The sequence below is a fragment of the Aquila chrysaetos genome, chromosome 18, assembly GCF_900496995.4.
Source record: "Aquila chrysaetos chrysaetos chromosome 18, bAquChr1.4, whole genome shotgun sequence".
Classification (NCBI taxonomy): Eukaryota; Metazoa; Chordata; class Aves; order Accipitriformes; family Accipitridae; genus Aquila; species Aquila chrysaetos.
Window position 1 is genome coordinate 1253436 of NC_044021.1, and position 23446 is coordinate 1276881.

Here is a 23446-nt window from a genome sequence, read left to right on the forward strand (position 1 = left end):
CCAAGGAAAAAAGAGGCAGCAATTCCTTCTTTTTTTTTGTGGGAAGGGTGCTTAGGGAGGTTGATAGAATGTAAAACAGTAATTTATTCTTTGGGCTACTTCCATCTTGCCCTTTGCAGAAAGCCATGGAATGTAAGTGTAGGAAAAATAAGTGGGTACTGACATTACAACCCATCCAACGTCTCCTCTTCATATTCCAGAGCTCCCTGAAATAGTGCCATTGCCAAATTACTTGCACGCTGATCACCCACTCTTTCTGTTCAAAAATAATGTTAATTTTTTAAACTCTGACATTCCTGGGATTCACAAGATTCTTCTCTTTAATGTTCCCAAGTCCTGTGCCAACTTCACAACAATCCATACTACAACAGGGCAAATCAGATATCTCGTATCAAATTTCTGTGGGGTACATAGTACAACAAAACCCAAACTGAAAGAACAGCTTTTATAATTGGCTATTTTCTTCATATGACAAATCCAAAATAATACAAAACAAATAAAAAAAAATTAGTCATGAGTAAAACAATCACCACCCAAAACCATAATGAAAATGACTCCGTTATTTAGTCATTCGAATTGTTCAGAGTCACTTTTCTAGCTCTGGAGTCAAACTCAGCTGGCTCACTTTTTAGCTGTGCAAAAAAAGAGATGTGTGTTGTAGAAGTGGCACTGGTGAATGCAAAGGACTTAAAAACCAAAGGTTTTTTAGTTTGGAGGGTGGTGGTAGCTTTGGTGGCCATCTTTTACATAGCCTTAATCTCCATTTCGTCTTGATCTCTCTGCCATATACTTTCCTATTCTCCTATAAAAATACCTTTGAAAGAAAGAAATTAATTTAGCGGGTACTTTCTACCTTTATACCAGCATACCTGAAACAAAATACAACTATTAGAAACAGCTACTTAAGTTTAAGACCAGCTTGACAGTTCAAGGACAATCTGGCTGGATATGGTTATCCATTTACAGCAATGTTTCTTGTACAGGCTAACATTTTAAAAACACCTGTGTTTAATTTTTTAATACTTTTATTGAAAGTTCAGATGCTAACACACACAGCCGTTAGAATCTGAAATAAACAAGGGATAAGAGACTTTACTTCAATTATATATATATTTTTTAATCTTTCTTTGGTTTATTGTATTTTTACCATGTGTATTTATATTTTTACTTTATAACAGTCCTTACCACAAGTGCCAGTCTGAATGGCCAAATTTATTCTCTTAAACATGTGTGGTGCTTTAGACTTCTAAATGCTAACGCATGCTGGCCACAAGGACATCATTTTGTCTGGCTTGCTTCTGGAGCCACTAGTTATTTTAAGCAACAGCTTAAATTGGTGGATAAAAGTCTGAAGTCTCAGTAACAAACATCAGCCTTCAAAAGTCAAGTGCGCATTACACTGTCAAATGTGGCAGATGTCCCTATATATTTTCCCCTTCAGCTCTTTTCCCTCGTTGGCTCCTAAAGCATAAACCTCAGAACAACAACCACTGCTAACAGCTCGAGGCAAAAATTCTGTGCAGCCTTTTTCTCAAGAACAAAAAAAAAAAAAAAAAAAAAAAAAAAAAAAAAAAGTCTCGTGTTTAACTGACCATTATCTCAAAACTACTAGAGTTGCTTCAGGGTTCAAAGCTAGCTTCTGGTTTCAGGGCACCCCATCAGCAAACTGACTTTTAGTTTTGCTGCCTGAACTCATTGCCCCCATGCTACTCTGTGGGCCACAGAGCTTCAAGAGAAGCCAGGATTTGGATGAATAACTTACCCACAGCCATCCTTGTAATCCTCATCTCTCCTTTGCCACAGTCTGGGCTGGCCTTGTATATTTTGTCTCCAATCTTTCCTGTCCCTTCCCTACAGTCACACATGTGCCTGCCCTGAAATCTGAAGTTGCCCTGAGAAATGTTATAGAAATGCAGCCCCCCAGCTAGTCTCCAGTTTGTGCTGGATCTATTTATACAATAACGAGCAAGCAAGCAGTCTTTCTGATAACAGTAACTGGAATTGTGTCTCCCAGGGGATTTCCTTGGAAGAGGGACAATTCACTGTAGCACTGGAGTGAATTCTTCCTGGCCTGATAATTCTGTTTTTCCAAGGGAAGGCTTTTGTGGTTTGCCTAGGAAGAGGAGCACACCACAGATCAGGTGCTTTCCTCATCTGCATGTGTAAGTCCTTCTTATACAGAGAGTATAGGGGCCTTGTTTTCGTCTTCATCATGAGGCAATAAAAGACAAACGTCAGTAGGCTATCCTTTCTCTGACCTCGGTCACACCAGTGAAAGCAAGAGAGGCATGAAATGTCGTTGTTCCAGCTGGGTAGGCTGCCTCAGTCAACATCTCTGCATTCTCCAGCAACTCCTACATGAAGCTTTCAAGCCACAAAGTTTGCACATCAAAAAAAAAAAGCCCTATGGTAACAATAAGAAAAGAACTATTTCCTCTCAGGATTACCTTCGAACACCTAAGGATTGTACTTCTCTCTAGATTGTGAGGAACAAGGCTATGGATACAAATGAAGCACTAAATCTTTATCCAACTCATAAAAATACTAAGAAACAATCTCAGAGGTCATTATTAGAATAGCATATATAATATTTTACAATGACAGCATAACTTCCAATCATCAGCTTCTTCAAAAGGGTACGATGAGCATGAATGAAAATCTGCACATATGTACTACACTAAGGTCCATTCTTAAATGCATTTCACCAGTGTTGAGTACTTCTCCTAGCAAAATTATTTAATAGCTACATATGACTCTGCACTGTTCAATTGAATGGGGATTTTACACCACAAACAGTATTGTAAACATAATATTCAAAAGTACACTACTATAGTCTCCAATTTACCATTTCTGTCACCCATCATGGTAGATCAGTCACTGCACTGTGATTTTCAGACAAACTGAATGTTATTCTCACAGTTTTAAACTTGGAAAATCACTGTAAAACAGAGGCATAAACTTTTAGTTACACAGTGCATTCCTACCATGATAGTTTCTACTGTATACGCACCTTGATCAATGCAACCTGTCATATTCTACTGTCACCTGAGCATGCTCTCTTACTTCAGAGTATTGTCATCTGAAGACTAAGGATAAAAGCTTGAGGGATATATTACAAGAACAAGAATAAATCTTCCAGGGAGAAATTACAACTTACAAAATGAAACATTTGCTTAAAGTACGAGGTCCCAGAAGTTCTTTGTTCTCTCTTCACAAACTGACAAGTAACATTGTAGATCAGAACACTTGCTAGATGCTGTTTCTTCCATTAAAGCCTTCACACATAACTTGAGTCACCAGAGTTTGTCTACTCAAGTCAGAAAGCTTTAAGTAAAATCTAACCCATTTCTTTTCTCCAGCTATTAATACCTTCTATATACCTAGCAAATCCTGTGCCTTAACAGCCAGTGACCAGTAACACTTAAATACATTTCTTACACTGGGACGGAAAGAAAAGGAAAGGAGAAGGACAAAGAAGGCAACACCATTCTTAATGCCTTTTCCCACTACTATAAACTCATTTCTACAGGGAAAGATGTTCCTCCATAAAGACAATCATCTTCCATGCATGAAGCTTTACACTGCACATTCACTACGCTTGCTTTTTTTTCCAAGTAATTATGTCTTTTTCTCTCCTCATGGTATAGCATGTTTCTGAAGTGAGGCCATTCTTCCTCTTTAATCTCAAACAGAAAAGGATAGGCCAAGGGTACACTGCAACATTGTTTTCCAGCACTTAGTAAAAAAAGCTGGAAATGAACTGTTTAGTGGGAGAAGGTAAAAAGTCAGTGATTAGATGACTATGCAGAAGAGACGACTCCTCTACTAGGTGGTATAAGCATTTGGAATATGTTTTTGAAGCTTGGGGTTTTTTTTGAGTTTTGCACATTAAAAACATATGTTGACATGTTCTACCAAACATGGGTCCTGAAAGCAAGCGTGCTTTTCTGTAGTTACCACTCTTGATGTGTTCTCCCTTTATGTTTTAAGTCAATTAACTTTAAACAGTATAATAATTACAGATAGAGATGGCATGCATTTGTAACTTATTTTATAATTAATTTGGACAGCCACTAAAGAACACAGCATCCATATGGGTTCCATCTTAGCATTGCACTTACCTGTGCTGAATAAAAGAAATCGTAGTTGGCCAGATAAGGAATCGGTTCTGAATACTAAAAATATATCAAGTCCCATGTCTAAAAAGTTAGTGAATTTCATATTATTTTCTTCAAAGTGCCAGTAGATATGAAATACAAATGTTCCTAAAATTGCATCTAATACACAGGGAAATAAATTGAGGATTTTACAAAGTAATTACACAGTTATTCAGGATTTACAGCACTGAAAATGAAGTGAGAGTACAGCCCATTACATATGACATGTTGTAGAGTCAAAACAGTAAATTGTTGGAAACTAAAGTTCTTGATCATTTCAGAAAAGAAACACGTGACTGTACCTCTCACCCCACACTCCCTATGTTGTCTTTTATTCCTTTACTTATACATCAGTGTCAGACTCCTTTTCTACAATTCTCTTTGGAAAGTGAGACAGTAAAAATGCATAAGGTAGAGATTTATACACTGAATTACACCTGCTATTAACACATAAATATTATTAAAGCAGAACAGCTGTCTCATGCTTACCTTTGATTTGCCTTTACTGTAACAGGCTCTTTTAGTAGCTTCATCACATTGCCATTCCACTGCCTGCAACCAACAGGAATTAGTTAGAAATGCAGGGAACACAGAAATATAAACCTCAGAGCTATCTAAGCCCAAGCTTGAGATATGTGCTTCAGGCACACTGATGATTAGCTGTGGGTGATTCTATCCATAATCGCCTTACAAGCTTTTTCTCCTTAGAAATGTAGTTTTGCTGCTGATGGTTTTTCAGTGTCTTAATCCAAAGTGCAGCTGGCCATCCCCATGATTCACTGTACCTACCGCTACAGGAGAAATAACCACAATCACATTTGATGCTATTTAGCCACTTTGTCATGGCTGTTATTAAGGTAAGCAGTTAGGAACACAGAGAAAGGCTGACCCTCTCTCCCCAGCAGAGCTGGGCTGCATCACCACAGCACCTGAGGTCAGCTCTGCTGAGAGACCTTGCGCCGTAGGAAAATGTGCCCTGTTCTTGTTTTTGCAGTATTTATCTCAAGCACTGAATGGAGATTTTAGTTTCTCAGGGTATGACTGCAGCACTAACCAGAAGCACTAAAACATCCATTCAGAGAAAGGAGCAATGGGCAGACACATACAAGACAACAGTGAAATGGAGCACTGCAAAGCAGAAGCAATTTATCCTCATTTTTGAGCTGTCTCTCTGCTTCAACAGATTTATGCCAGGGCTGTAACGCCTAGTCTGCATTACTACAGTTTCACTGCATGAGTTAACTCCAATTATTTCCATATTTAACATTCAACAGCTATGACTTATTAATGCTATTGTTCAATGGAGCAGGTCGTATGCTTGGTGTTTATGTGCCAATCCATGTACATATTTGAATGCCTGTATATGCTGTGTAGTCAGAGTGCATTTTAAATCACTCTGTATTCTTTCACCTCGACAGTGCACATCCATGTGTTCTTTAGATAAAAATGCCACAAAGCACTATACATTTTATCAGGAAGAACTGAGATTTCTAAACTAACCACTGCCGCTTAATTATTGAAACCGCAGCTTTTTCATTTTTATTTACCAGGAAATAATGAAAGACCGTTCATTCAGATTTAATATAGGTAATTTTTTGTACCTGTCTTTCAGTGGAGACTATATTAATAGTAAGCAGATCCTATTATTAATAATAAAAATAATAGTGTGAAACCCTATTTAAACTAAAGGGGAAAATGCTTTCAGAGTATACTATGCAGTACTCTTTGATTTGTGTTTCAACAAGCCCAAGAATGAGCTCTGTCATTTCAAGGGAAAAAAAAAGACTTATAAAAACTAATGCCATTACTTCTCTTTCTCCATCCCAAACCTTCTCATCTACAGTTTGCCTTTGCATATTAATGACTACAGCATATTGGGGAATATATTGAAAACTTCTGGAAGAATCCACTTGTGAATGACCCTAGCATTTATAACAAACTGTATCTAGCAGCAGGAAAGAAATCTCATGCTGAGATTAAAAAGCAGCAATGTGTTAGACAAAAAAAGCAGCAATGACTTAACTCTTTTGAGTCTTTAATACAAAAAGCAATTTACGTCCGTAATGGAGGTTGCAGTACAAAAGACTCCTCTTGGATGACCAATTTAAGTTCCTCATCGATCCATTAGGACACCCCAAACCTATATGTTATATGGCACTAGATACAAGTATCTGATACTGCATACATTATCTCTAAACAACACCAAAAATGTCAAATGCCTGGAGAAATGCAGGCGTTACCAGTAGGAGGACAGAGTAGAAAGATTTAGTGGAATACGGGTGCTTAAAAGGAAGGTTTGAAGGAAAGTTCTTGCCAAAACTGAGCCGAGAAGAATATGCCAGGCGTGAACAGCAGGAAGTAAGAAGACAGAAAGGCTGGATTAAGGATAAAATGTTTATCAATAAATCAATTTTCAGTGACAAAATACCCAGCTTTCAATTGGCTCTAAGTCCATGGTAAAAGAGTAGTTTGAAGGAGAAATATGTGAAATGCAAAAATGACACAATGTCACAAATCAAGCAAATTAAGAACATTTTTCAGGCACTGAAAGTTTTGGAAAAGAAAATCAACAGACTTTGGAGATACGAAATTCAGAAGCCAAGTGACAGTCCTTCAAGCTTTCCACAAAATCAGAGAAAAGCATACAATGCATCTCTGCAAGCAGGTCACGGCTGGAGAGAATCTGGGAGCTCCAAGTGCATAATAATGCAAGTAAAATTTAGGACAAGTCAGGCAGAAGCTTTATTAACTCTGATCATAGTGAGAACATCGGGACAGCATCTCCCCCTCTGCTCCCCTGTTCTCTGCCAAGTGATCCCAGAAACCCAGCCTATATACAGTTTCAGAAAAAAGGAAGAGGTGAAAAAAAACAATCATTTCAATGTTAGCAAAGCCGGGTATCCATCCCTGGAGGAATGGACTCCTTAAGCAGCTTGCTAACTGCCACACTTCTAAGAAGGAATCAAACAGTAAATAATGTGACAATATAGAGGTATGGCTCTCGGTGGAGCCCGTAGGAGTGGCAGACCCAATATTACCTTAGCTCAGAAGTGGTGATTTGGAAACAATCACAGACTGTTAGCTTTTAGTCAAATGTTCTTTTAGTTAGGATAAATGTCTTGGCTAGACCTCTCAAATCTTAAACATTAATAATTTTACCACCACATCACAAAACCACTAATACCATTATTAGCATAACTGAAAATAAACTTTCTTCTCTTTCTTTGACATCCACAAAATGCATAGATTTAAATAAAGGTATTAAATATTAAAACATTATGTAGTATTTCTGGATACCATAGTTAACAGCGCATACAGGAACCCAAACAGAATAAACTACTGTAACTATATATAAACACATATGCTTGCGAGCTAACCAACTGGCAAACTCTCTGGGAAAACCGTGTTCATGACAACATATGCCAAAGGAGTAATACTGTCCGGACAAGAAATAAGTGCAGACACACTGGTGACAAAGCTAAGTGCCATCTTTGAACTCAAGTGTACTTATAGCCCTGTAGCCCTGGGTTCCGCTGCTGGAGGAGACAATAACAGAGTAGGCTGCAAATGAAGTGTATTACACAGGCATCTGAGGAGAGCGGAGTAGTTCAAAGTGTTCTACTTTGGTCCCTAAGGCTCCCACATGGTTCAGTAATGCACACGTATGTCCTATTGCTGATTAACCAAAAAGAGCAGGTATAGACAAACCTTTCTATATAGAGCTATTTTTTTTTTGCTTCTAATCTTCAGGAAATTTGGGGGAGTTTCCCACAAAATGGAAATTCAGATGTTCAACACAGCCTACGGGTAATATACAGGGGGAAGACAGGTGGAAAACTCTTCATGTTAAATGTCATTTCAATGTGGAAAAAAGAGGAGAAAAATGAGTTGTGAATCTTCAGCACGTAAAGACAAAACAAAATGTCCCAAAAAAATAACAACAATGTGGTTTTTGTCAGTAGAAGATTAAGACTTTAAAGTTTTAATTCTGAAAGACCGGACACACACATAAAGATTGTGTTATTTCTGAAAGGAAGTGCAAAACCAGGTTTACTTAAAGATGTTACTATTATCCACTGCTTCCATTAAATTGACATATCCTCCTGCTTGACACTGTTTGCTAATATTTCCATGAAGTTCAGATGAGTGACGCAAATATGATATGCATACCATGTTGGATATTTGATTCACTATGAAGGCCTACACAGCTAAAGTTTATCCTGTTAGGATCTTTTCATTCCTACATTTCTTCATAAGAAGCTCCAATTTTCACAAGGCAAAATACCATCTTCAGCATTCTGTGTGCTGTTTTTAATTAATATTATAATTCTACTTAAGCTGGCAACAAAATTCCTTGAATCAAATTATAGACACTCAAGTTTGTTCCCCCTGGGGAAAGAGGAAACAGGGATTTTGAACATTAGTGCGAGAGAAAATAAGGATGGGTAGGACATCAACGACTGCTACGCACCTCCACAAAGAACGTAGCTACATAGGTTAAGGAGTAGGGTTTAAGGTAGCACATCAGTCTGTTCCTGACAGCAAGCTGACCTATATACAGCTTCATGGCTTTTATAAATCCCGCTAGCAATATGGTCTTTTAAGCACCTCTATAAATTTAATGCCTTGGCTAAGTTTGTTTCTAATTTCCCAATCCTCAGCATAACTACATTCTAGTAGACATAAGTAAATCTTAATTATGTCACCAGTCACCAGTAGAGCAGTGCAAAATGTTTGCAGTGAGATTTTTAGCCCTATGGAAGTCAGTGTGGCCAGCTCTAAAGACTGAATTTGACAGGTACAACTTGAACTTGACATAGTGTAGTCTGACGAGGAAGTCACAGTTCACTTCTGAACACAAACTGTTTTCTTCAGTTAAAAAAAAAATACACAAACTGCAAAGCTCCGCACATATTTGACATAAAATCAGACTGAACAGAAACAAGGCTTCAGTGCACACTTAACTCTAAGTTTGAACTCAAGTTTCAAACTGATGTCAGGCATCTTTTAGTAAAAACTCCATTGTAAATAACTATATCAGTGTTTTAAACATTAAATCACTGATGTTTGTAAAGTGCTTCAAAAACTTCAGATTAAATCCCTCCTGGCATTTTCAAGAGGTAGTGGGAAGGAGAGAAATTCCAGCCAGAGAAGAAACAAATTCCAACTCAAGCTACATAATAAAACTATTATCTTCAAAATTAAGAAAAATATAGATCCAACACCCATCTATGTTAAGTTAAAAATTACAGTATTAAAATTAATCATATGTTTTGGAACAACAAATATATTTCAGTAACTTCTCTGTTTGGATGAATGAGAAAAGTCTTGCTTAAAAGTTAAACTATTGTGTCTTCAGCAGGCAAACTAAATAAATGCAAAGAAATTAGCTCCAATGGAAACCAAAAGAAAATCTTCAATCTGAAGTGTTTTATCCAAATACCTTAGAAGAACACTAAAAGAGAATCATGGGAAGTGTAGAAGCAGTGAACGATGTTCACGTGTCCCTCCCATTTAAGAAATAACTGTCAAGAGGTTCTCTTCATGCCCAACATGCAGTAACAAAGTAAGTCCCCCGGCAAGACATCTGGAGGTCCCTTCCAACCTAAATTATTCTATGATTTTCCACAAAAATTACAAAATACAACAGGGAAAAAAAAAAACCCAAACCCTAAGTAATTAACTTTAATATAGGCCCTTTCTATAATTATAACTTTAATCAGTAAATGCAGACAGGAAATTTGAAATTGGAACACAATCAAGAAAGGACTGGTCAATTAGAACGTGTTAGGTGAGATAGGTATTAGTTGTACTTACAGCTCAACAAAACCCACGTGGCTTTCACCTGCAGTGGAAGCTGCACACGTAACTGAGTACAATCAGATATCCTAGGAGAACTATGCTCCTATAGCTACACAGATACTCATAGCATATACATGTAGACAGGTACACATTTATATTTATTTTTATATATGAACTTCTTTGGAGTGCAGAAACAGAATGTACTATTACATTTCATAGAGAAAGAAGTTAATTAGTCAAGAACCAAGAAATGAACAGAACAGTATTCCAGACAGATGGTCCAGCACTTCTTAGGCAGATGGCTCTGCTAATTAGATACTGGCAAAAATAACATTAAAGAAGATGGTTTAATTACACAATGCCAAAAATTAACAACTACATGATATTTCCTTTTTTCTTTTTCATTATCTGCTTGCTTTCATCTCTTATATCATGTATTTAAACAATACTCTGGGGAGTTGGGGTATAATGGCAATAACCATAATAATATATGTCAACAAACATGAGTAATATCGCCTTATTGTTCACATCAGTCCGGCAATGGAATAGCTTCAAAATGTTGTGACTTGTTTGGCGAGGGTGTCTTGCAGCCTGCCTAATTAGCTCTCAATGAACATGTATGCTGGAGTCCAAAAGCTGAGTGTAAAGAGGCCATAAAGAAAGTGTCAGGATCCTAAATGCAAAGAAAGAATGTAGCCACAGAGAAGTATACCAGCAAGGCATTAGCAGCAAATTAGCAGCCACAGAGTTAGTGGTGGTTTTGATGGTTACCAGAAATTTTAAGACGTGCTTTGGTATAATGACATCCTTGCTTCCAGCAAATATGTAAAGCCACTTAAGGAAGATTTATACCTCTCTGTACTTCAGAGGAACCATTTTCCTTGCTTTCCCCAGAGTCGTGACCCCTCATCCTTGCAGCCATTATTGCTGGAGCTGCCTACCTTGCCAACAGGCTCCTGACAAACAGTCAACATCGTGATCATCCTCTGTGGGAAAAACTAGAGTAAAATATTAAAAAGGGACTTCCCTTTAACACAGCTTTCCCTTTTGGCTCACCAAAAAGGAAAAGCTGCTTTCTGGGGACTAAAGGCATCCTGGTTAGGCTTTCATATGAAGTGATAGGCCAGCAGCTCATACAGAAAGTTCAACACCGTATGGACAACTTTACTAATTGGCTACAATAACTGCAGTATCTTGCCACCAATTACCACATGTAACAGCCCATTCTCCTGGGAATAACATTACATATGTTTTCATTTGTTCAGAACCAGCATTTACTGTTCATCCACAGTTAGAAAATCACAGTTTCTTATAAAGTAAGCAATGTGATATATATGAAAATAAACATCAAATCATGCTCGAATTTTCCAGGGTTTGGAATTCAATAAGAACTGAGATCCCTTGATAGATATATAATTTCATACTTTAACCAAGTAATATATGAAGCTTCATATGGCTTCAAGGAGCTGATGTCAATTTAATGTTATTTCAAATGTACTGGCCTGGCGTATATAAAAAAAGTGAGGAGAGAAATACATACCCTGCCAATTCATGAAGTAGCCAAAGTTTTAATTAGCTTCTTTTATTGACTATGCAAATAAATAGTTGTTGAAAATTGTCAGAATTAACATGATAAAATTAAAAGTTAAGCATATTAGAGAAGAATTTAGAGTTACTAAGACTTTCACAAACCCTCAGTGTTGGGCTACTCCACTGACTTTAATGACAAGAGACTCTGCCCAAGACTGAACTTTCACAAATGCCACCTACCCATCCACCTGTGCATTCCCCTCTTTGTCTTCTGCAAAGATATCTAAATATCACAAAAAATCCATTTGGCTTATATTTAACAGAGACAGGTTTATAGAAGAAATTGACGTTCCTAACCTGGAAGTTAGCAACTCAAAACTTGAGTATGTTCAGAGCTAGAGTTTTTAGTCCTGCCCCTAGAGAGTTATTCAAAAAACCAAAACTATCACACTGTGACTTTCAAAGTTTTGAATGTTCCAATCTGGCATTTTGAGGCTTTTACAGTTTTTATGGACATTTAAAAACTGAATGCAGGATTGTGCTGAAGGGGTAAAACAACAAAATGTTCTTGCATTACCAAACTTGGCAGCCATTCAGCAGGTAGGAATGGGATTTCATAACGTATTTTTAATGCACATTCTGAAATTATACTGCATATAGTAAATATAATGTATTGAATAAATTACATGTGAATCCTTTAAGATTTAACATCTGTGTTAGCACACTGAGTTTTAAAGTGTTTCCTGCTTTTTGGCAAATAACATTGATTTTAGTAGGCTCCAAGACCTTTTGAAAGCAACATTTCATTTTATATTTTTACAAATAGTGTTTTAAACTTTTACGTGCTGACGAGGACTGTCAGGATTCTCTTTATTTCAAGGAAGGGAAAGGTATTGCAATGTAATTTCATACTCCCCAACCCCCTAGGTTAAATAACAGAGTAAGTGGAAAAAAGATGCCCCTAGCACCAGAGTGCCACAAAATGTTGGTCTGGACCTTGAGCACAGGCAAGCAGAAGTTTATTTTCCTGTACACCTGCTCATTGCTGCTAAGAAATACGGAAATGGGAAGGAAGCGGCGGCACCGGAATGTGGACCATCTTGCCTCATGCTAACTCACTGTTCAAGGCAGCCACGCTGGCATAGCATGCAGAATTGAAGAAGCAGCGCAGCAATCAGCCCTCCTTACCTTCCAGCCACAGACAGGCAAGGAAGTTACGACACTTCAGAAGACTTTGTGCAAATCAAAAACCTTCCTGAAATAATTTCTGAGAGGCATAGCCAACACACTGTATCTTGCCCCTGGGATGTCAAAGACAGCTGTATTACAGCTTCCAGATATGAGCTCACAAAACCAGATGAACCCGAGAGATACGGTGGAGGATGAAATTTATAACACCTTCTATGTCATACTGAATAACTGAGACTACAAAAAAAAAAAAAAACAACAAAAAAACAAAGCTTTGTATTTCTATATGTACATATATAATTTTGTGCATCATGTCTCATTAGGAACAGAATAATAATTTTATCATCATTTCCATTTGTCTTTTCTACTTATTTATTCAAATAGTTTTGCCATTAGGCTTTGGTGATGGCAGGCTTGATTCTGTTAATAGTAATACCTGTCTATCACTCTAGAGAAAATACTACAGTGACTGCACAATATTAAAAATATTTTGAGAAGTTAAGTCTAAAAATGGCATCTTACAAGACAGCAGAGAGACAAAAATTGTTGAAGGAATTTTAACATATATATTTTTCCATTAATTATGTGTCCAAATCAAGGTAAGAAGATTTTAGACAGATGAAAGCAGAGAGAAAGTGGAATGCTAGCAACAGGAGAAATATAAAAAGCACCAATTTATGCCGCTTGTCCAGTGAAAAGCCAGTGAAGAAATAAACGGTTCAACAGCAAAGGGACACATACATGAGATCTTCTACATCCTTCTAATTAAATTAATTGACCAGAAAGGTGATTTTGGAAAATCAAGATTGAGTTTTCTTCTTTCCATTTAAGGATAACAGGTATATAAGACAGTTAGAAAGTGGATGGGGCAAAATGGAACACAATAAGAAAAACACCACCAAATTTCCAAAGACTTGGCAACGGGGGTTGACGGCAGCATGACTGACAGTTCACTCAGGGAAAGAAGAAACAAAGTAATTTCTGTTTTGGTTATGTTTACTCTAAAATAATTGGATTTAATTTGAGAAACACTAAGATAGTCTGAGACACAAAATAGCAAGAATGTGGAGAAGAATAAGAAGAGGCACATAAATGAGTGTCATCAACACATAGATAATACTGTGAGCTGCGGAGACAGGCAAAAAAAGAACAGCAGACTGAGAAAAATTCTCATTAAACACAAAGAGTAAAAGATGCTTATTAAAACGGGAAAGCTTGAACCTATAGCTACTAGGAAAATCACTGGAGCATAGCTGCACTGTTTAATTATACAGAAATCAAGGGTGAGAAAGACAAACAGGAGCATCAGGACTAAGGAGAGTATCTGCTCAGAATATGAAAAAGTCTTCAAGAGAACATCCAATTGCAGTGGAAGGAGCAGTGGGAACAAGGAGGCCCATAATGCAACTTTAAATCACAATTTCATTGTGAAGATTTGAGATAATTGTGAGGCTATGAAAAAGCCTGAATGTTAGTTCATTTTTCTCTTTTTTTGACACAAGTGAATGGTCTCGAGCAATGTCAATGATGTATGGAGCTTTTCACCTCCAGGTTATGTGTTAAATATCATTCAAGTTATTAATTAGTGGAGGTCAGTGACATCTGGCAACCTAGTATTAGCTAGGTGAAATGAGGGGGTCATTTCTATCCAATTTCTAAATTGTCTAAAAGACAAACATTCATGAGTCATAATTGACCATTTCTGCAGAGACAATAGAACAGCAGCTTAGAGGGAAAATGTAGCCCTGTTACATATAAAGGCGTTTACCTCATTCCACATTGACAAGGAATCTTGGAAAAGCAGGGAGTCATGGAAACAATCATCATCATCGTATCTTAACAATTCATCTCCAACTTTTCCCCTCATATATCCCTCCCTGCTAACCTCATATTTCAGCAGACAGTTGTAGGAAGCTCCACTCAACCTTTAGAGTTGGAGCACTTAAGGGTTGAGAAAGTATCTCCTAAATTTCAGTGGCATGCAGAAATTTTAGTAACTATCTCACACAGGGAGCCCAATCAAAGAAATTTATTTCTGAACCAGCTGTGCGATGTTCTCCTCCTCCTCCTCCTCCTGTAACCTCTTTTCCATTTTTCTTGGTTTAGAAACCCTTTGATTGCTACATTGGAAGAACAATATTGTACTTTGGTTTTTTTCTCCCAGAAGCTGAAAGCTCAGTGGAGGTAGCTATAAAAACATGATAAATAAAGCTCATTCAGCAGGATGCCCAGTGTAACTGTTAATAAGGCACTTCTCTGTAGCCATGGGGCTCTTAATTCTTTTTGCAGATATCATCAGGTTTCCCCCATCAAATTATACCTTATTAACAATTTGTCCCCTGATGTGTATGTTATAGCTCTTAGCTTTTTAACAGTAGTTTATACTGGATACTAGTTTAGCACTATAAATAGAAAGTAACAAAACCTTTTTTATTACTAGGAATTATTTCTTTAAATATCTCCTGCACTTTTTCTGCCGAAGTGAGTCCTTTGATGTCAGTGTTTCAAATCCCAGAGCTTTTACTAGAGCAAAACACTCCAAAATCAAAGGGAGTTTTGTCTAAGAAGAACAGAAGAAAGGCTAAGAATCGTAAACATTCGCAATATTCACTATAGACAACTTCTGCACAGTAGCTTGAAATAGGAACCCCCTTTAGCATATGCCTGGAGTACTGAAGAGCTTTAGAATTAGACCAAAGTCCATTCATTTATAGCTCTTACTTTCCTGTGAATAGTGAAATGGGTTTGAAACTCAGATCAGGCTATTCTGAGTGCACCTCTACAAAGCTGCAGTCAGAAAGCTCCAAAAACTCAAAAATAATTTTTAGTGTAATGTATATCAAAATAAAGATTTCTTAGTATTCTTGAGTGAAAAAATAAAGGATAAAGGATAATTTTTCTCTCTGTTAAAAAAAAAAAAAAAAAAAAAACAAAAACAAACCCCAAAGACCAACTTCATAGGAAAACCACCGCTGGGTTTGTATCTGCCTTGAAGTGCAGGGAGGAATATGTTTTAATTTAAAACAATTCAATGGCACAAACATTTGCTTAGCATTTCTCCACAATATTCAGTGTGATGCACACTTAAGAAGCTCCAGGTATTATGAGCAGCTGAATCAAAATTCACAGAGTTCAAGAAATAAGACTTGTGCTTTTGAAAGATACTGTGAGATTTTAATAGCGTCATTCTGAATAGTCTGTCAGTCTCCTTGCAGTTTCTGTAACCTCTCCTTGCAGTGGAGGTTTTTTCCAATGGAAAATGCCTACTGAAATTTTTCAGTGCGTACTGAAACTACCCACTTCTTTTACCCAGATTCAGGGAACAAACAAAAACGCACAGAGAGCCCAAGACTCATGGTAAAGCTTGCATCTACAGACATGTTTCTTTCGCTCTGAAAACAGAATGACTACAAATCAAAAAGAGTTGGGGGGAAAAAAAAAAAAAGACGACTTAAAGAACAAAGATTTAAAGAAGAAGAGGGAACTCATATTTAAAATGAATCTGCAATGCACATGCAAGCAAGGCTATTGCCTCCTCAGGAAAGATATTTGAGGTCTAAACTCAGACAGAACCAAGGAAAACTTTCCTGTAATAACTTCTCTTGAAGTACACTTCAGCCCTGAATTTTCAACTCTTTCCCAGCACGCAGACTCTTATACTGCCCGGGATTTTCGAGGAGAGAATAAGGCTTTACCTAAAGTTACCTGCAGGACTAGGGTCTGAGTCTATGTTAAAGGAAAGAGAGGAATACCCACACTTTAGCTTTACAATACACAAACTATCCTACAAAAAGGAGCAGGCACATCAGTGACTCTTGCTTGCTCTGTGTGGCAAAGGAAATAGAGCGATCCTCATTTTTAAAAGCTGGGTAGAGACATCCTTTTGGCCTGCATCTTAACTGTGACTGAGACTCTACATAACCAATTCCTCAAGCAGAAGAACTTCACATCAGTAACATAGGATAGGTCCTGTCTCACTGCCAGATCTTTTCAAGGACAATGCCCACATAACTTTTCAAATGGATTAAAACAATGGATTCTTCCCTACCCACGTTCTTTGAAATAGCACTGGATAATTTCCGGCAAAGTTCATCCAGGCTACCAGTATTCTGTGTTAATCATGGTGCTTTGAATTCAGATACTTTTAATATTAATTCTAATCTGTGAGTTACTGGAGAAAGCGGGACGGAAAGAAGAGTGTGTATATACTTAAAAACCATGCTAGGATGTAGGCACCGTGGCTGGCCGCCAGATGCCCACCCAGCTGCTTTCTCATAAATTCAATTTGTTACCATCCTACTCTATTTTTAATTGGCGAGAAACAAAGACAAATCTAAACCACTTCCCCATTACCACCACCTTTTCACAGGATGAACTTCATCCCTTCGCTCCAGACTCCTCCACCTCCTCCCCACCAGCAGTGCAGGGGTGAGGAATGGGGGGCTGCGGTCAGCCAGAACAGCTCCTCTCCGCCGCTCCTTCCTCCTCACACTTGTCCCTGCTTTGAACAACACTCATAGCTAGAGACCCTTTTTTTTTAATCCAAAATGATTTTGGAAGTTGCAGCTCTGTGAGAAAGGAGTTCCAGTTAATCCCACAAAATCTATACTATAGCGAGATGTGGCAGATAGATTTCAATGTGAGTTGCATGCAAGCACCAGCCACTCCACTGAGAAACAGAAGCAACAAAAAACCGCAAAACTTGAATATCATGCCACTGTATTGGCATTATGGAATTATTACACAGGTGTATATATTACAGAGATATGTTATACGTTTGTAAATATAAAAATCATGGGGGCTTTATTATGCAATTATTATATGTGTGTTTGTCAATTTTTTGCTTTGATTCTGCACTTTTTTTGGTAACAGTTTGCACGCCGCCCTCTTCAAATCACCTAAAATCCAATGTGAATATCTTCATTCATGATACTCTCCATTTGCCAGAAATCAGTCCCGGGGCGGGGGGGGAGTTCTTTTCACAGCTGCTTTAGCTCTTAAAAGTACTGATTCTAATGCATACCTTTTACCTTCTTTGGTTTTTAATCGCTCTTCCAAAAATATATGCATGTTCCTATTCTTACAACATAGACTGGATTACACTGAAAATTACGAAGATCCATTAACACACATTGTATTTTTATGACTATTCAATAGGGCTAACCAGACCTTTAGTAAATAATCTGTTTCTAACTCTTTCTGGTACTTAACATCTTTCTGAAACCTCCACCATTTAGACTGAAATTTTCCTCTTCTGGAGAGGAAAATATGAGCAAAATAAGTTATTTGTAAGAATGAGAGTAGAGGAAAATAAAATTTTTCAATTGTTCTTTTTGTAAAACTCTTTTCTGCCTCTTTCTTCTTCCGCATATGCAATCACAAAGCAATTGGGGTGAAAATAAGATAACATAGTATTCAGCTTTTTGAGAAGTTCTATTCTGCGCTTGACCAGAAAAAAAAACCTGATTTTAGAAAGTTATTAGAGTAGCAAAACTTCAGAACAGAATTAATATTATGAATGTGAGCTGGATTTTGCTTTTTTTCTCCCCCTCATTTTTCTGGGATGATTAAATAACATCTCAATAACTTTATAGTGACAGTTAATGTCCTCAGGCAAGAAAACTCAATTGTTCAAAACGCCCTTGGCAAAAAATCATGCATTGCCTAAAAGATAAACTGCTACTGCTAGTAGTAATAACAACAATAACAGTAACATCAATAAGAGCAATATTAAAGCAAATGAGTAACCTATACAAGGAAAAAGGCGTACCCCAAAATGAGATGGATATATGCTTCATTTTAGAGCACTGACTGCTCCCCTTACAGTTGGAACTAACTGCTAGAACAGGAGAACAGTCAATACACAGCTGTATTAACAGAATATGACAGCACCTAAACTAAAAGTAATGTAAAATAAAAGCTATCATAGCAGTCAGCAAAAATAGGAAGACATAAGGCTTTAGTCTTCGCTAGTTTCCATCTTCTACTCTTACTCCACTGTCCCAAATCCACTGCCAACAAACTGTTGCACCAGATTAATGGCAGTTAAGAATTATTTTTGTACTCATCAATTGAATTCCTTCCTTCAAAACATATCCGTGAACTCCTCTGTAGTGGAATTAACTCATTAAATCTGCTAAGTAAATTAGCACATTTTAACTACCCCATCCGGTAACCCACCAAATGCCTCCTAATGCTCACATGAACAATTTCCAGGATACAGTAGTCATAGCATCAATAAACACAAACTCTTCTCAATAAATAGATAGAGTAATGCATGTGCAATAAATGTTTTTAATCTAAATCTAAATTACATAAAAATCATGTTTGATGTTGTGCTAGCTGAAAGTTATTTTCTAACATACATTATTTTTCTAGTATAGATGTAGCTTGTCATGTCTTACTGTTGAAAGAATGCTAGCTTTCCAAATGTGATAAGCCAAGCAGGAATCTCAATCACTTGGCTGTTCTTGTTTTAATGAAGAGAGATTGGTATCTCAAGAATCCTGGGGGGATAATGCAGATGTGATGCAAGGCAGAGCACAGATAACAATTCTGACTTGGCAACAGTCTGAACATACTTAAAATGCATGCTTTCAAATCCCTCCCACTGTCCCCACCACAATAACATCTCTTATCAAAGTTTCATCTATTTTAGGAGGTAGGTTCTCTACAAATGCTAATCTGTTCAGATTCAATTCCAAACTGAAACATGCACTTGTATAAATTAAAACAACCGAACAAGCCAAAAATTTCAATGGGTTGGCTACTTTCTGTGCACAAGAGACAGACGTATTGTGCTGCACAGGGAGTACAGAGGCAATTTCTTTCCTATCTTAGCACAAGTCAACACAATTTTAATTTCACTTCCCACGTTACACGTTTCATGCATGCTCCTCAACCTAAACACCGCAAGTGGAAGCAGGACTGGATGAAAAGAGGGGACTAGCTAATATTACTGGCAGTCACACAGAGTAAATATGCTGTATCTCTGAAAGGGCAGAGTATCTCACTATCACACGTGATTATGTGCCCGAGTGAGCAGATAGGGTAAGCGCCTTTTGGCCTTTTCTGAGAAAATTACATACTGTAGTTGGGAAGAATCCACAACCGGAGTGAGATGGAAAAGTTCACTGTAAACACCTACACAGGGAGAGTGAAAACACTGAACTGTTGAAGAATCAGACAAAGAGATAAAGGCATCTGTTGAGATGGCCTTCAGGGGACACTGCAGGCCAGTACTATGCCCAAGAGAGAAGTCCCGGTGATGTGGTAGCAGGTGAGAGAGAAGGAGGAGAAAATGATCCAGTGTTGGGTTCTCTCCCTATGCTAATGTATGGGAGCAGAGAAGCCAACAAAAATGAGGTGAGGTACAGTGGTGATTTGATCGTCAGGTGTTGCACAAAGAAAGCTGAGACAAGTTTAGTGGGATCCCTAGCTCATACCATACATCATCTTCAAAGTTACTTATGAAACAAAACAAGGGTAGAAAGGGAAAGAGAAAAAGAAAAACCTCTCTCCAGTGGCCAGCCAGGAAGAGAAGCGATCGGGGTATGTAGATGAGCATCCTCTCCAGTGCAACAGGTAGACCCCCTAAACACAAATTCTGAGGGATGCTGGAAGGTCAGAAAGTACAGCAGCAATGGCAGGCTTCAGCTACCCTCGGGAAGTCTGGGTATGTGTTACACTGAAGCCTGGCAGCAAGAGTAAAGTTTTAGACACGTATCAAGGTTTTCATGAAGCAACTCAACATGAGGCCCAAGAGTGAAGAAGCAACTCGACTTTGTTCTGAGTAGCATGCAGGAATAGCACTGTAATAGCAAGCACAATGTACTTAGACTCAGCACCACTGCAGGAACAACTGAATACCCAAATCCACTGCAGCATGTTCTGCTTCATAATAGGGAACTTCAGTATGAAGAAGCTTGATAAAATGGAGCTAACTGACGCAGCTAAGACTTAAAGTTTTGCAGGCAGCATCAAGGATACCTAGCTGGAAACACAGGACAAATGAATACTACCTATCAAAAAAAAAAAGACACAAGGGAAAGGGCAAAAAAACCCCTTGGCATAGATTAACAGCAGGGCAGAAGTAGTTAATAAAAGGAAGAAAGCATGTTTCAGAAAACTAAAGCAGTGTCAAAATGAAGAAAACAATAGAGCAAAACGCTAGCAGGCTGAATCTAAAAGCCTAACAATATAGACCAAAAAGAGCTTGAAGAACAATTTGCAAAAGCCATAAATATTACTAATAAATCCTTCTTCAAACACATTAAAAGCAGGAACCTTGACAGTTCACAGAGGCAATAAATTATCAAAGAAGTGATTAAGAAGATAAAGCCATACCAAAAAAAAAAAAAAAAAAAAAATATATATATATATACATATTCCCCACCCCCCCCCCCCCCCCGCCAAGTTCATCATGAAAGAGCTGAAGGAACTTCTCATCCCAGAATGGGCAGGGCTGTTCATCAAAACCTCTGTCTCAAACCACAGTGCTGTTACAAGAGGTTATAGAATACAGATAAAAAGAAAAACAACAGATTTTCAGGATGGTTATTTAAGCAAGAATATTAAAGGAATCCAGAGATGAAAGTGCTGAACTATTAATCAGTGTAAGACCTTCAGCTTACAACTGCTTTGGTACCTGAGGAATGGAAGATAGCAAATGTAAAATCCATTTCTAAAATGGGCTCCAGGAAGACCCATGAAACCGGCAGTGCTGATGTCTGTACCAAGCAAATTATCAAGAACCATATAAGTGATAAAGGTAGTGAACAAAGATGCAAGCCCTGGTATGCGAATTCAACCACCCTGACTGCTGGGTATAACCAGTCCAGGAGATTTCTGAAATACGTTGATGACAATACCTTGATAAAGGTGAGAGACAACCCATTGAGGGAAGATGATCTTCTGGACCTGTTATTACAAAACAGGCATGTGAAAGACGACGTCCGCCTTAGCTGCAGTGATCAGAGTGGGGATGACAATTTTGAGAAAAGTAAGCAAGACAAATAGTAGAACTAAAGTCATGGACTTCAGAATAGCAGATTTCAGCTTGTTTAGGGATCTTCTTGGCATGATCCCGTGGGAGACTGCCCTGAAAGGCACAGGGCCTCAGGACAGCTGGTTGATACTCAGGAACAACTTCCCACATCATAAGAATGGTCCATTCCAACATGTAGATATCTGAGCAGGCACAGCAGAAAGCCAGCACACGTGAACAAGGAACTCCTGATGAGATGAAACACAAAGAATAAATATACAGAGGGTGGAAGAAGGTATGAGCTCTCCATGAAAAATCTAGAGACGTTGCCTGAATACGCAGGAACAGAGCTAGGAAAGACAAAGCTCAGCCAGAGTTGAAACGAGGACGGAAAGTAAATAGCATCAGAGTGACATCTGTAAGTATACCAGCTTGCGACTCAGTGGGCAGAGGAGCTAATGACAAGTGATACAAAATCCCTGAGGTACTCACTGCCGCCTTTGCCTCAGTTTTCACTGACGAGACCTGCCCACAGGTGTGCCATGTCCTTCAGGCTACTAGCAGAGCCTGTGGAAGTGAAGCGTTACTAAACACAGAGGAAGATCAGAGTTAGGAAGCAATTAAACTAACTGAATGTATACAAGTCCATGATCGGAAGCATCTAAGCATACTGAAGGAGCTGGCCAAAGCCATTGCAAGACCATTTTCTATCAACTTAGCAAGGTCATGGCAATCGAGGGAAGTTCCTGGAAATTAGAAAAATTTTATTTGTCTACCAGTCTTCAAGAAGGCCAAGGAATACCTGGAGAACTACAGGCCTGTCAGCCCTACCTCAGTCCCCAAGCAGGTTATTGATCAAGTCATCTTAGAAGCCACGTCCAGGCACATAGAAGACAAAAAAGGCGACTGGGAACAGCCAGCACCAATCTGCCAAGGGCAAATCACACCTTACCAACCTGATTGTTTTCTTTGATGAGAGCACTGCACACTGTTTTACCTTATCTTTAGCAATATCTTTGCCACTGTCTCCTGTAGTATCTTTACAGCCCAGCTATTGAGATATTGACTGGATTGATAGATTATAACACAAGTGAAAAACTGTCTGAATCATCAGGCTTAAACGGTTGTATTCAGTAGCACAAAATCCATCTAGTAACCAGTTATGAGTCAGTCAAAAACTGATATTTGGGCCAATACTGTTTAATGTCTTTATTAACAACCTAGACAGTGGGACAGAGTGCCCTTTCAGCAGGTTTGTAATTTATAGAAAAATCAGAGAAAATGGGAGATCGATATGCTGGAGAGCAGTGCTGTTTTTTCAGAGGCACCTCAACAGACTGGAAAAATAAGATGACAGGAGCCTCATAAAGTTTAACAAAGTCGAAGTCCTGCATCTGGAATGGAACAACCTCCTATAACAACACTGTCTAGAAAAACGGATATGGATATGGACAAAGTATGAATAAAGGATGTCCAGATGATACGTTCTGTTGGGATTTCCAGCAGGCACTAGACAAGTTCTCCTACTAAAGGACTTTTAAGAACCTCTTCAAGAAACTATGCAATCAGAGCATAAGAGGGAAGGCTCTTCCATGGATAAAGAAGAGGTTAAAAAGTAGGTGGGGGAGGTACATGGTCAATTTTCAGAGGGGAGGAGGTCAGCAGTTGAGACCCAGAGAAATCTATGGCAGAACTCATAAATGCTCAACATATCCTTAGGTGATGCAGAAAAGAGAATGAACAGTGAAGTGACAATACTTGCTAAATATACCAAGTTATTTAG

At 38.2% G+C, this 23446-nt stretch overlaps 1 protein-coding gene across 5 annotated transcripts in view; it reads right to left on the reverse strand.

The window, feature by feature from the left end:
• Positions 1 to 23446, reverse strand: part of SEMA5A (semaphorin 5A) — a 341199-nt gene that overhangs the window by 150999 nt on the left and 166754 nt on the right. For all 5 annotated transcript variants that reach the window (XM_030041900.2, XM_030041903.2, XM_030041902.2 and 2 more), the window contains one exon: positions 4647 to 4709. In XM_030041900.2, coding sequence (XP_029897760.1) covers positions 4647 to 4709 — 63 coding nt within the window. The remainder of the gene's footprint in view (positions 1 to 4646; positions 4710 to 23446) is intronic.